Source organism: Martes martes, assembly GCF_963455335.1.
Source record: "Martes martes genome assembly, chromosome: 14".
Lineage (NCBI taxonomy): Eukaryota > Metazoa > Chordata > Mammalia > Carnivora > Mustelidae > Martes > Martes martes.
In genome coordinates, this window is record NC_137902.1 from 52,643,965 (window position 1) to 52,659,110 (window position 15,146).

General features: G+C 48.2%; 2 protein-coding genes across 2 annotated transcripts in view; both read left to right on the plus strand.

The window, feature by feature from the left end:
* Positions 1–5,902, plus strand: part of SYNPO2L (synaptopodin 2 like) — a 10,963-nt gene extending 5,061 nt beyond the window's left edge. Inside the window, exon 4 of the mRNA XM_080822523.1 lies at positions 2,101–5,902. Within this exon, the coding sequence (XP_080678649.1) occupies positions 2,101–4,241 (2,141 nt within the window). The 3' untranslated portion in view covers positions 4,242–5,902. The remainder of the gene's footprint in view (positions 1–2,100) is intronic.
* On the plus strand, positions 3,464–14,883 carry MYOZ1 (myozenin 1). Its single transcript, XM_080822545.1, has 7 exons — positions 3,464–3,610; positions 7,796–7,897; positions 9,158–9,248; positions 10,408–10,586; positions 12,166–12,415; positions 12,785–12,950; positions 14,311–14,883. The coding sequence occupies exons 3-7, from the start codon at positions 9,176–9,178 to the stop codon at positions 14,540–14,542; spliced, it is 900 nt and encodes a 299-aa protein (XP_080678671.1). The 5' UTR covers positions 3,464–3,610; positions 7,796–7,897; positions 9,158–9,175; the 3' UTR covers positions 14,543–14,883.
* Positions 14,884–15,146: the final 263 nt, after the last annotated feature.

Genomic DNA, 15,146 nt, shown 5'->3' on the forward strand with positions numbered 1-15,146 from the left:
TCTGACTTAATATGGGTTATCAAAAAGGGTAGGTGATCAACTTTTGGACTTTTTTCAAATAGCAGCAAAGTCAGTTACCCCTGCCCACCCCCACCTCTACTGCCACCCCGCCCCCTCAATTTCAATCTATTCCTCACGTTAAAGGGGAATTTTTTTTTTTTTTTCTGTTGGTTGTTGAGATGTGATGGAATTTGTTCTATACATTTTACATGGAGACCCATGGTATGAAATATTTGTTTAGAGATTTGCTTCCTTTGGAAAACCCAGGATTTTAACTTGTAGTCACTTGGTTTATTGAAATCGAGCACTGGCTAGAATTATAACTAACTGTTTATATACACATTGCACAGAAGTTCCATTTTCCAGATAGGTCCATTTCTAGACCTGTTCTTTGTTTCTATTGTTACCTATTCCTCTACCAATACCATGTCTTTGTAAATAAAGTAGATCCATAATACTTTATAATAATCCATGGATTTAGTTTGTTCACATACTCTACCTTCTGAGTCTTCCTGATTATGTTTGCATGTTAAAAAAAAATTGTTTTTATGCTTAGTCACTTAGAAAAATGTTTAAATCATATGTTTACAATTTCAAATTAAACAAGAGAATATTACCAGCACCCAGAATTACTCTCATTCCCCTTCCCACTTACACTTCCACACCCCAATACACTGCTGTTAGCACTTCAAATGCTTTTTCTTTACCTATTAAGATGAACATATGGTAGCTTGTTCTTTCATTATTTTAAGGAAGTTAATTATATTAACTGATTTCCAAATGCTGAAACAATCTTGCATTTCTGCAATAAACCCTACTTGGTCATGATGCATTATCCTTTTTTTATACATCACTAGAATTAATTTGCTAATATTAAGATTTTTTGTGTCTACGTCACAAAAGACTATCTTATAATGCTCCTTTCTTGCATAGTCTTTACCAGATTGTATTATCAAAGTTGCTGATGTTTGATAAAATAGGTTCCTGTTGTCTTCCTTTAAACACTTAGAAGAATTCTGGGCTTGGAGTTTTCTTTGTTGGAAGACATTTAACTACAGATACAAGTATTCTAATAGACACAGGATTATTTAGATTTTCTATTTATTTTTGTATTAGTTATAGTAAGTTGTGTTCGCTGTTATATCTAAATTTTCACATTTATTGGCATAGAGTTCTTTGTAATATCTTCGATATCTTAGTTTGTAGTTATGTCTTTCCCCCAATACTGATAATTTGTGTCTTTTCTTCCTTATAAATCTTTTCTTTTTTAAAGATTTTGTTATTTATTTGACAGAAAGATCACAAGTAGGCAGAGGAGGCAGGAGAGAGAGAAGGGAGGAAGAAGGCTCCCTGCTGAGCAGAGAGCCCTGATGTGGGGCTCGATCCCAGGACCTTGAGATCATGACCTGAGCTGAAGGCAGAGGCTTAACCCACTGAGCCACCCAGGCGCCCCTAGACCCATATTCTTGTTGAACTGTGTGGTGGGTGTTATTTCCATGAATGTGTATGATTTGCACTACATAATGTGGGTGGAATTGTGAATAAAGATCCTTCTTCCTAAGGGTCCTTTGTGTCCCTATCATAGGGGTAAGGGGTGGGAAGAGGAGATAAGTCCCTAAGTTGCTGAAAAAACCCCTAACATGGTCTCATTTTATCTCTCCCTGGGACCTGACTCATCTCCCTGGCTGCCATGGGAAGTGATTGTCCTCTACCCTAACCCCCACCCCCAGCATTGCCAGCCAGCCAGGAATGGTGGGAGGCAGGGGAAGAATGTGTGCGGGGTGGGTAAGAGCACATCTCCGGGAAGACAGAAGCAGAGTAGATGGGAGAGAAGTTAGTAGAAGAGCTGTGATCAGACTGGTGTCAGAGAGCCAACTAGACTCTGCCTTCCCTTCAACTGTCCTTGGTTTCACCTTTCACCTACCACTCTGCCCCAAGTCGGAGGACTTTATTACAGGCAAGAGATACTGTGGATCAGGCCAGTTAAAAGACAGAAGGTGGGAGGACTGCAGAAAGTGGCTGGGCTGGGGTTGGGGTGAAAGCTGTGGGGAACAGGACTAGAAGAGGTTCACTGACCATTCTCCCTCCTGGCCTCCTCAGAACTGCAACGGGCAGAGAGTCTCCAAGAGAAGAGTGTGAAGGAGGCCAAGACCAAATGCCGGACGATTGCATCCCTACTAACTGCAGCCCCTAATCCCCACTCCAAGGGGGTGCTTATGTTTAAGAAACGACGGCAGAGAGCCAAGAAGTACACCCTCGTGAGCTTTGGGGCTGCGGCTGGGACAGGTGCTGAGGAAGAAGACGGGGTCCCTCCAACGAGCGAGTCGGAGCTGGACGAGGAGGCCTTCTCTGACGCCCGCAGCCTCACCAACCAGTGCGACTGGGACAGTCCCTATCTGGACATGGAGCTGGCCAGGCCAGGCTCAGCTGCAGCAGAGGCCCAGGGCAGGCAGCTGAGTGAGGCCTCTGGCAGAGGGGCCCAGCTCTTTGAACAGCAGCGCCAGCGCACAGCCTCCAGCACCCAGGAGCTGGCCCAGGATGGTCCAGCAGCCATGCCCAACGGGCAGGGCCTGCAGTCACCACCTCGGGCCCAGAGTGCTCCTCCGGAGGCAGCTATGCTCCCATCCAGCCCTTCACCAGCCCCTGTAGCCAGCCCCAGACCCTTCTTCCCAGGCGGTGGAGCTCCAACCCCAGCTCCAAACATCTTTAACCGGTCAGCCAAACCCTTTACCCCAGGCCTACAAGGGCAGCGGCCAGGTACCACTTCGGTTATTTTCCGGCCGGTAGCTCCCAAGAGGGCGAGCGAAGGCTTGGGAGGCCTCAGCTCCGCCCCACCGCCCTTCCAGTCCCCTCCACAGGGACCCACCCCTCTGCCCAGCCACGTGCCAACCTCCGGTTCCCCCAGCACTCCACGCTCCTCAGGCCCCGTGACAGCCACCAGTTCCCTGTACATCCCAGCCCCCAATCGTCCTGTAACGCCAGGAGGAACCCCAGAGCCCCCCGCTCCTCCTAGCGCCGCTGCCATGACCTCCACCGCTTCTATCTTCCTGTCGGCCCCTCTGCGACCCTCTGCACGCCCAGAGGCTCCCGCCCCAGGCCCCGGGGCACCTGAGCCCCCCAGCGCTCGAGAGCAGCGCATCTCCGTGCCAGCTGCCCGCACTGGCATCCTCCAGGAGGCCCGGCGACGGGGAACCCGGAAGCAGATGTTTCGTCCAGGAAAGGAGGAGACGAAGAACTCGCCCAACCCCGAGCTGCTATCGTTGGTGCAGAACCTGGATGAAAAACCCCGGGCGGGGGGAGCGGAATCCGGTCCAGAGGAGGATGCTCTGAGCCTCGGGGCTGAAGCCTGCAACTTCATGCAGCCACCAGGGGGCAGGAGTTACAAGACTCCGTCTCAAGTGACACCTAAAACCCCGCCTCCAATGGCACCCAAGACCCCGCCCCCAATGGCTCCCAAGACTCCACCTCCAGTGGCTCCTAAACCCGCGTCTCGAGGGTTTCTTGATGGTCTAGTGAATGGGGCAGCGCCTTTGGCTGCAGTCCCTGAGCCCGCAAGGCTTCAGGGCAGGGGTGGGGAGCTGTTTGCCAAGCGGCAAAGCCGAGCTGACAGGTATGTGGTGGAAGCTGCACCTAGTCCTGGCCTTGGCCTTGGCCCTCGTCCCAGAAGCCCTTCCCCTACACCCTCACTGCCCCCTTCCTGGAAATATTCACCCAACATCCGTGCCCCACCTCCTATTGCTTACAACCCACTGCTCTCACCCTTCTTCCCCCAGGCTGCCCGAACTCTCCCTAATAAGGTCCGGTCCCAGGGTCCTCGGGCGACCCCCAAGCAGGGTATCAAGGCTCTGGATTTCATGCGGCACCAGCCCTACCAACTTAAAACTGCCATGTTCTGTTTCGATGAGGTTCCCCAGACTCCTGGCCCCAGCTCCTTAGGGCCCCCCAAAACTGCCCGAGTGCAGGAGATCCGCCGATTTTCCACTCCAGCACCCCAGCCCACTGCAGAACCCCTGGCCCCCACTGTGCTAGCCCCCCGAGCAGCCACTACATTGGATGAGCCCATCTGGAGAGCGGAGCTGGTCTCAACCCCTGTCCTTAGCCCAGCCCCTCCTCCAGAGTCCCCCAGGGGTCTTGGGACTTCCCCCAGCTCCTGTGGCTTCCAGGTAGCCAGGCCCCGGTTCTCAGCCACCAGAACTGGATTGCAGGCTCATGTGTGGAGGCCAGGGGCAGGCCACCACTGAGCAGGGCACAGCTCCCAGGACCAAGGAGAGGTGGAACACCCAGTTCCTAAAGTTGCTTCTCCTACCCATCCCATGTCCTCTCTCAGGCATTTGGAGGCTAAATACCCTCCTGCCAGAGATAGTTTTGGAGTTGGTGTCCCATCCTGGCTCCCAACCTCCCTGCTGCTTTGCAACCTATTATCTCTGCTTTGTTACCTGTGCTTCTCTTTGTCTCTGTAGTTCCTTGCGTCAATCTCTATCTCAGTCTGCACCCACACCCCTCCGCTGGTCTCTATTTCTCTACATTTGTGCTTTCTGTGAACCTCATTTTAACATTCAATGAGAAGCACAAGGAGAAGTTACTAGTGAGACCTCAGGCAAGAAGCTCACCATCAGGCAAGACTCAAAGGGACTGACTTGATCTCTGTTTGCCCTAAATCGCTTGCTACTCCACACTCTCATTTCCCAAGCTTGGCTGGCATGTATCTAGATATGTATGTGAGCGTGTGTGTGTATGTGTATGTGCAAGTGTGTTTGGCCGCAGATGTGTTCTTATGCCTGGGGCAAGAGTAAGAGGAGTGGTCTAAATAAAGACCCAATCTGGGTCTTCCCTCTATACTGATTAAAGAAGGGTCAGATAGCCCCTCACGGAGAGTCTAGTGAGGAGAAAGAGATTGACTGAAATTAAAGACCAGTGCCTGTAGCGGGGGTATAGCATCTTGTGAAACTCACAGATTATGAGAAGACCTGAAGGGCAGGGGCAGTATGTAAGGGCTGAGTTATACCAGCTAGACCCAGAACAGAACTCAGAATTCTAGTCAGGGGGTGCCTAGCTGGCTCAGTTGGAGAAGCATGTGACTCTTGATCTCAGGGTTGTGAGTTAGAGCCCCACACTGGGGGTAGAGAGCACTTAAATAAACGAATGAGTGAATAAATAAATAAATAAATAAATAAATAAATAGTTCTATTCGTCAGGATTTCAGAAAGAGGCCATTTAAGAGGCCCATACTGAGCTACAAGCTTCCAGGAAGTGAAAAAGAAAGGCAGAAAATTTCCTCTGGAATGGAAAAATGATTGGCTTCATTGCCTCATGCACCTGAGACAGAAAGGAGGGGGAAAAGAGCCATGTGTGGACAGTGAGGCAGAAACCAGAAGCAGAGTGAATGAATGAAATTGACTGAGCCACGGGGAAGAGCATGGGGAGAGAGTGCAGTTCTGGCAGACAGGAGAGTTGGGTTTCAAGAAACTCACCGTGTACAACGGGGACTAGGAAAAAAATTTGAGAGAGAAGAATGCATTTGTTAGAATGAGGACAGATGATGGTCGGGGGATGTGAGAGTGTGGGCTGTCAAAAGAATAAGTAGTGTCTGTTCTATCTCCTTTGAGTCTGTCCTTCTACCTTCTGCAGCTTGTCGTGATGACCTGGTAAAGGGCAAGGAAATAACCCAGAGCCAAAACCTCTTTTCAGCCCAGCCCCATCCCCCACACCCTAGCTCTTGTTCCTTTTCAGCTTCAGGTCCTCATCTCTGATCCTAGATGGGTATGGACTCCCCTCTCACCATGACCACCACCAGTCAGCCACATTTGCTGCTTGATCTGGATTGATCGTTTCCTTTGCATATTGAGTGTGAGTCACAGTACTTTGGTTTGTGCACAAGAATAAACTTAAGCTCCAAACCTTCTGTTGCCATCATCTCTTGTAGTTTTATACCCAAATCCCGATTCTCCTCCATCTTCTCCAACCCGTTTCCCGATCTCCTGATTCCTTACTTCTTTTTCCACTCCTGCCTTATTTTTCACTCTTTGTCCTTCACTCCCTGGTCTTTTGCTCTTCCTAGTAGTTCTGTCCCACTCAGATTCAGTCACCTCCACCATTCCCTTTGGTTCTCTCTCCCTACATTCTTTACCCAGATTCTTTCCTTTTCCATCTCCTGCTCCATACTTTCCAGTCAAGTCCTAAGTTTCAGAACCAAGAGGAGTGGAAAGGCCCTTTGAGCTTTTGCCATCATCATTTCCTAGCTCTCTGGAGGAAGCAATGATGTTTGCATGGGAAAGCAATGCCTGGAGGTGACGGTGGGGTGGGAGAGGGAAGGAGAAAGAGGGTGGGTCAGTCTCAGAAGAGAAGGCACTGGAGGCAGGCTAGAATTAAGGACTTCTGAGAAAGTGCTGTTACTCCAGCAGGGGGCATATTTGTACAAATAACCCGGCCCAGGACCCTGATGCTCCCATGTCAGTTTCAGAATTCCAAAGGAAGGGCCCATTGAGCCATAGGTTGACTGTTGTCTTCATCCACTTGGTAGTTTTAGGTACTCAGTCACAGGAGACCAAAATTTTGGTTTGTTTTTGTTTTTGAGCATAGGTTGGTGGTGATGACAAAAATCACCATTTGCCATTTTAATTTTTTCTTTTAATTGCTTCTTTGGGTTGGGAGGGAATGGAGAAGGAGGATAAAAGATAAGGTACCTGGAGGCTAAACTGGTCTAGGCAGAGGCCAACTAGAGGGGTGCAGGATGATCTTTCAGTCCCTGGCCTGAGCTTGGAAAGTTCAGGATGTGAAAAGGACTCGGTCAGGAAGAGCAGAGAGCTCACAAAGTGACAGAGGGGCATTCTGGAAGCTGCAAAGTCACTTCCTAAAGCTGCCACAACAAGATGGTGGTGACTGCAACAAAAGTGCAGCAGCAGCTGGTTCCAGAATCTGAGCAGGTGGAAGAGGCCCAAGATGTTCACGCAGCTACTGAGGACAGGTCTGGGTAAATGACAGGCTTCCCTCATGGAGGCCCTCAAACTTGTGCCCTTGCCCAGGGGATCCTCTGGAAGAGTATGAATGGGACAGTCTAGACCCTAGGGGACGCGTGCTCCCTTTGAAGAAAGTCCCAAGTGGAAACACTGGAGAGAAAAGGACCTGGCATACATGTACTTCTCAGACATCAACATGTGTCCTGCAAAGCAGGCCAAACTGAGCACCCCAACAGCAAATGGGGATGAAAAGGCAAAAACTGGTCAAGTCTTCCCCACATCATCTCTGACATCATAGGAAGCACTGGATTTGGTTAATCTGGTTCCTTAGCCTCCCCAGATCTGACTTTTCAGGAAAGACCAACCCATTAAGGAACTTTCAATGAGCAGCTAGCTCCATTGTGTACAGACTTCCTTTCCCCAAACATAGCACCTTAAGCCGTCCCACCCCCCAAATGCACCTACGTGTCCCTCCAGCTCCAGCCTGGATTGGTTTTGAGTGGCTCTCCAGACATGTTCTCCACATTCTTTCTCTCCCACTCTGAATTCTTATCCACCACTTTCTGCTTGCTTCCTCTTTCCATTTCAGTTTTCAGTTTCTCCGTGAATGCTTCTTTGGTTCTCAGACCTTAGGTGCCAAGAAAGGGGAATCCCTAGGCAGTCTGATCCCTGGCTCAGACAGCTAAGTGGGAGAATCCCAAAGCCCATTCCTCCCCTTCCTGAGCCTCTGGGCAAGGAGGGCGGGATCTTGGTTCCAGGGTCTCAGTACCCCCAGTGCCATTTGAGCCGCTTGTACTCATCATCTCTATTAATAACTACCCTCCCTCCTCCACTGCCAGTGCTGCCCCCACGCCTGCCCAGCTCGGGTTCTCCGGTCACAGCAGCTCAGTCCTCCAAAGCTGGTGGACCCCAGGGAGAGCTGACCACCGCCCGAGCAGCCGGTAAGTTTCCAGTTCTATGGCCAGAGGGGCTGGAGCCCATTCTGTTGACTGCTGTGTCTGTGTCTGTAATTGTGACCCTTGATCCTCCCTTATCTATGCCCTGCTTCCAGCTGTTTAATTCAGGGGAGCCACAGAGTTGGAAGGAGAGGGACCCAGGAAGGTGGGGGTAATGGAGATGTTGGAGGAGGCACTAGAATAGTAAGAAGGGGGTCTGAGAGCCTGGATGGAAAAAAAAGAACTTAGCCAGTTAGGGCTGAGAAAGGGATAGTGAATGCCCATTTAGCAGTTCCTGGAGTCTGGCCTTAGCATACCCCATTAAGTTAGTAGAATTGCAGACATGTTGTGAAACAAGACTCAGCAGAAGACAGTGTTTTGCTGAGTGTCAGTTTCTGTTAAGGAGGGGCTGGAGTTTGAATCTTTTCCCAGCTTGTCCCCCTCCACTGCCAGATTCCATTATTATGTTCCTGTCCCCATCAATTCCCAACTGTTATGATCTTGCTGAATTAACATGCATGAGGGTTCAAATGCTCTCAGCCCTCCTCTCCATTCTAGCTCTGGGGCCTGGGGCAGGAGTGACTGAAAGGGAGCAAGGAACACTGCTGTGACCTCCCAGGCCACACTCCAGCTGGCCCAATAGGGGAGCAACAACCTCTCCTTCCTATGGAGAATGTTTTTGGCTGAATCTCCTCAACCCTGGCAGAACATTTTTCTGCCACAATGGGGCTTGAGGAAGACTGAAGAGAGACCAGAGTTTGGGAGTGACAACCCCAATCTGAGAGCCCCATAAAAATAAAAATTTAAAGCACAGACCAGAGTTTGGGAGTGACAACCCCAATCTGAGAGCCCCATAAAAATAAAAATTTAAAGTCACACCAAGCCAATGAAACCTGGGTGCAGTACCCTGTCTGTGTGTTATCTGTTTGTTTTACCCATTGCCCCAACACATGCTATGTTCCTAATTCCTGTACGAACTCTATTTACACAGTAGAAAAGAGGCTGATAGAAGTTAGGAGCGGAGGGCACATCTCTACTTTCTGCCTTGCTTCCAAGAAAAGAGAAGTCCTAAAGCAATGGATTTTTACCTTTTGCGGGGGGGGGGGGGGCATTTATTTATTTATTTATTTATTTATTTAAAAATTTCATAAAACCCCTTCACCTGAAACCCTTAACCCCAGGTTAAGAAGTACTGCCTTACTGTAGATACTCCCCCCCTTCCCAGTTCCTGTCTACCCTCCAACTCCCCCTTCCCACTTTATCCAGGTTGCCTCTGCCTCCACAATGCCGCTCTCAGGAACCCCAGCTCCCAACAAGAAGAGGAAATCCAGCAAGCTGATCATGGAACTCACTGGAGGTATGGCATGTTTGTACCCACGTAGTGTAGGACTTCCTGTTGAGAGCATCTCAGGCCCAAGAGTCCAAGAAAAATCATAAAGTTATATATGTCTTAAGGGAAGAGATGTGAAGGGACAAGAGAAGTTCTGGGGGATGGGGGCAGGAAGAAAAATGGAGAAAGGATTCAACACTGACCCCTCACCCTTCCACCCTTTTCACCTTGTAATGTGAGACGATAATATACTTGCCATATCACCCATGCAGGTCCAGGACAACAGGGCTCACAGATTGGTGAGGTATGTTTGAGGAAGAGAATAAATATATATGACACACATATATGAGACTGGCACACAGCAAAGTCTCAATAAATGGTTAACTTCCTTAATTTCTACCCCAGAGCTAGGGAGCCTGTGTAAGTGCTTAAAATGGAAAAATACTCAGGCAGTTTTTCCTGGGGGGCAGTAGGAGTATACGCATGTAAAGAGCTGTCCCAATACCCAGAGCGTGTCTGTAGTCAGAGTTCACTGAGAGGAAAAGAAGGGGAAGGAGTTAAGACAAATCCGTATTTATTTATTTATTTATTTCTAAAATATTTTATTTATTTATTTATTTATTTATTTGAGAGAGACAGAGATAGTGAGAGAGAGAGAACACGAGCAGGAAGGAGGGGAAGAAATAGATTCTCTGTTGAGCAGGGAGCCTGATGCAGTGCTTGATCCCAGGACCCTAGGATCACGACTCGAGCTGAAGGCAGACACCCAACTGACTGAGCCACCCAGGCGCCCCGACAAATCTGTATTTAGATGTGGTGTTGGCCTTTGGGCTTGCCCGCATGGATAGTTTCACCAGTGGTCTCCATCCATGATATTCCTTTAGTCCTTTTGCCCTGCACCCCTTGCCTGTGACCCTTCTGCTTCATTCACCCTCTCCACTCTATCATTCACACTGCTTCCACTCTGCGTTCCAGTTCCCCGCGTATCATCTCCCACCCCAAACCCAGGAAGTAAAAATCTCTCACAAACAAGGTACAGTTTGACCAGATGTCACAGACAGTATCTGCTTCCCTCTGTCATCTCTGCAGGAGTCACAAACTTAGTTGTGGATGGCGTCTGTATTCTGAGCCTAGAAAACCCTACTTTACTCTTGTCCTTGTCTCTTCCTCCCCACCTCCCTGAAAGGTGGACGGGAGAGCTCAGGCCTGAACCTGGGCAAGAAGATCAGTGTCCCAAGGGATGTGATGTTGGAAGAGTTGTCGCTGCTCACTAATAGGGGCTCCAAGATGTTCAAACTGCGGCAGATGCGGGTAGAGAAATTTATTTACGAAAACCACCCCGATGTCTTCTCTGACAGCTCAATGGTGAGTTTGGAACTTTACAACTCTCATAGCCCTGTGCCTCTTCTGATAGCTTCTTCATAAGCCCTCAATCTCCCAAATACCACCAACCTCCCCTCCCTGCAAATTTATAAGCTTATGAAGTCCCCAGATATATTAACCCCCTAACAGCTCAGGGTGAGTTACAGCCCACCTTGGAAATTCAGTCTCTGTCTTAGAGCTGGTGAAGGGGAAGGGGTGAAGAGTACACACACCCTCAGGGAGAAAATTCCTTCCTGGCATGGCCAAGTGTTAAGGATAGGGCTGCCAGGGAAGACACAGGATACCAAATCCTGTATTTTAAAGTTGAGATATGCATGAGTAATTTTTTAGTAAAGTATGTCCCACGAAATATTTGAGACATAAAAATTGAATTCAACTTTCAAAACACAGGATACCAGTTAAATTTTAATTTCAGATATACAATGAATACTCTCTTACATATAAATATGTACCACGCAATATTTGGAGTGTAATTATAGTAAAAAAGTATTTGTCGTGTATCTGAGATTTAACTTTAACTGGTGTCCTATAATTTTATTTGATAAATCTGGCAACCCCAGGGAGAGGTAAGTGCTTTTTATAACCATCTTCTTCTTGAACCATTCTTTTACCTAAAGGGTCTGTCTAAGGACTCCATGAAACTATCTTCTAAGATCCTGTGTCCCCTAGTGAGGATCCTTTTCCCAAGAGAGGTAGGGGTTAGAAGGGTGCCAGGCACAAGATGTTATAGCTGAGAAGGAGGGGATCTTCTCCATTACCTTTCTTCCCCCCTCCACCTTTACTGGGCAGCCAGGGGAAGTGGAAATAGATGCCTACATGGGGCCAGAGGCAGGAGTGTCTGTCATTGGTCCTTACGTAGGAGCAGAGCAAAAATGCTGAGCCGGTCATATCTAACTTTAGGAGTCCAAAAGCCCTCGTCCCTGGCTGGGTCTGGTTACACTGGTTGGAGCAGAGGGGTGTGCATGGTGGGGTGGCTAGGAGAGCCTCCTGAAGGAGTTGGTGGGGTTATTTTTAGGCTTTGGGGTGGAATCCAGGGTTGCCCTTTTGGTCACCCTTCCCCCTACCTGCTACAGTTTCACAGCCAGGAGGTCTTGGTTCAACAGGCATCAAGAAGAAAAAGGAGAAGAAGAGAAAGAGAAAGAAGAGAGCTCTGCCTGTTAGAGAAGATTAAAGAAGCAGACAGGGCAGAGATCTACCTCTTCAAATTAAGCCTGGGTTCTCTGTCCCAACCCCATCCTTTTAAATTTTAGCTGAGCAGAAATCTTGGTCCTTTTTGCCTTGGTAAAGATGGGAAAGGGAAGTATAGAGAATGAGTTGCCCCCATCTTAAGGTGTAATTGGAGGAACTGAGCCAGGGGTGTCCTGTCCCTAAAGGAGAGTTTAATTCCTCTCAGCCAGGTTATCCACTGTCCACATATTGGAGAGGGAATCTCAGAGGATTCAGTGTCTTCTGGTTAGCTGTGCTCTCTGATCATCTCCTCCTTGCTGTGCATACCCATATCTTTCTATATTCCCCCATACCCATTGCCTAACCTTCCCCTCACTTTGTCCTTTCTTTTCAGGATCACTTCCAGAAGTTCCTTCCCACAGTTGGGGGACAGCTGGGCACAGCTGGGCAGGGATTCTCCTACAGCAAGGGCAGCAGTGGAGGCCAGGCAGGGGGCAGTGGCTCTGCCAGACAGTATGGCTCTGACCAGCAGCACCATCAGGGCTCTGGATCTGGATCTGGATCTGGGGGTACAGGTGGTCCAGGGGGCCAGACGGGCAGAGGAGGAGCTGCTGGAACAGCAGGAGCTGGTGAGACAGGAACAGGCAAGTATCCTTACCCAAGAGTAATGTGTTTGGTCCCGAGAGTAGAGATGTTCCCAGGAATAATCCGTAGATTGGGTTTAGGGAACAAGGGAGGCCTGCTGAGATGCCTCGATGGACCCTCTGGGACCAGGAGAATACCAAGATGTGTATTTCACCCAGAAGCCTTGTTTTTCAGCCTTTCTGGCTTTTCAGTTTCAGTCACAGATCTGACCCCAGGCTATCATTATTCCATGAAACTAGCACAATTACCAGGATGTTATATTTTTGGTCTCTGGCCCCAACAAGTTCCTTAGCGCAGGGATGTAAGACTAACTTCCACTGGCTACTAACCGTTATTATTGACTTAATTTTCTCTCCCATCGCTGTCAGGAGACCAGACAGGCGGAGACGGAAAACATATCACCGTGTTCAAGACCTATATTTCCCCATGGGAGCGAGCCATGGGGGTTGACCCTCAGCAAAAAGTAGAACTTGGCATCGACCTGCTGGCCTATGGGGCCAAACCTGAACTCCCCCAATATAAGTCCTTCAACAGGTAGGGGTTATGAAGAAGGAACCAGATGCTTTCCAGTGTGTGGCACAGTGTCCTCAGCTGGGACGGACACTTTGGTTCAAATGTTCCAGAAGGAGGCTGAGGAGGGAGGGAAGGAACTTGGGGGCCCTAATAGAAGGCCTTTGCTTTTTTTGCTTTAGCCCAGAGAAACAGTGCAGTATATGATGAAGGAAACATTTGCTGGGGGGGCAAGATTTTAGGTCACTGTACCACTTATTAGTTGTACTGGTCATTGGAAAATCACTGCACTTCTGAGCCTTGGTTGCCTTGCTGTAAAATAGGAATAATATAGAATGCCTGGCTGGCTCAGTCAGTTGAACATCTGCTTTGGGCTCAGGTCATGGTGGGTCCTGGGATTGAGCCCTATGTTGGGGTCCCCGCTAGTGTCTGCTCCTCCCTCTCCCTCTGGACCTCTCCCCGTGCTCGTGCTCTCACTCACTCTCTCTTTCTCAAAAGAATAAATAAGAAAAAAATTTTAAAGGGAATAATACATTACATGTTTAAAGGACTCGAAGTTCCCTTCATTTAAGGTTAGGATTCCATTACTGTCCTTGTAGTATGATTCTATTTTTTGTACTCTAGTAAGGTTTAAGTATCTATTCTTTTGGAATTTGGCTTCTTTGGACTGTGGGTAGGAGATCCGTGTGAAAGCAGAACAGGGAAACACTAGAGAAGTGTTTTGTATCTGATACTAAATAACCTGAATTTTCCAGGCAATGTTAATTCCTCTCACCAGGCCAGGGCTATCCACTGGAGGTGGGCTAGGGGTTGTGAGTGTGTGGGGAAGGGGATGGTATCTCTACATTGTAATTTAAGGTGGTCTTAGAGCCTTGGGTCTATAATGTCTGAGTCACAACTCTCCATGAAACTCTTTATCCAGTACCCACTAGACTCCTTATCTCATTATTAGCTCTGGGGAAACAAGCAAACCAGGAGTGGGGAATGGAGTACTGAGGGAGAAGAAGAATAAGGAGTGCAGAAGCAATCCTTTTTTTTTTTTTTTTTTTTTTTAATGAAGACTATCCATTTGAGAAAGAGAGAGAGAAACCGTATAAGCAGGGAGGAATATAACCATAGGAGCAGAAGAGGGAGAGAAACAAGCAGACTCCCTACTGAGCATGGAACCTGACTCTGAGCTCAATGTGGGGCTTAATCCCAGGACCCCAAGATCATGACCTGAGTTGGAGTCAAAAGCTTAACCAACTGAACCACCCAGGCACCCCGCAGGAACAATCTTAAACTAAAATTCACAAACTTCCATCCCCCAAACAGGGTAACATCTTACTGATAAAGCTGTTCCTTTTATTCTGATTTTTAATTAAATACTGTGTCCCCTTTTCAGGACAGCAATGCCTTATGGTGGATATGAGAAGGCCTCCAAACGCATGACCTTCCAGATGCCCAAGTTTGATCTGGGGCCCCTACTGAGTGAACCCCTGGTCCTCTACAACCAAAGTCTCTCCAACAGGCCTTCTTTCAATCGAACCCCTATTCCCTGGATGAGCTCTGGGGAACCAGTAGACTACAACGTGGATATTCGGATCCCGTTGGATGGAGAAACAGAGGAGCTGTGAGGTGTTTCCTCTTCTACTTTGCATCAGTTTTCTCTTACCAGGTTCCAATTTGGAAAGCGAATGCTGAGCAGGATACCCCTACTATAAATCCAGTATCCTTGTGTGAATGGAGGGAAAAAAGAGGGAGATACTTGTCTTTCTAGTCTTCACTCCAAGTCCCCACTCCAAGCATCTCACTAACTCAGAGCTCCCCTTCCACTTGCTCTGTATGGAACCTGCTCTTTTATGGAATTTGCTCTGCCACCGGTAACAGCCAATAAACTTCAAGGAAATGAACTCATTCTTCCTCTGATATTTAAGGGCAGATCAAAACTGAGGCTAACAATGCATGGAGACTAATTTAAGTCAAGTACTGAACATTCATTATTCAGACTTCAAGACCAGACCTGAGCTCTGGTTGCTTATACACCCACACCCACACCCATACCCACGAGACCATATTCATAGGTGTCTACAAAGACATAATTATTCAATAGTACATAAGATAAGCATGCACAAACACATGTGCTGGCCCATATGTGGGCAAAGCTAAGAAGCTATTGTGCACTGTGGTTAAGAAGTAGGTGTTGGTGATTCTAGTGTTAGCTCTCTTTGTGTAGCTGAC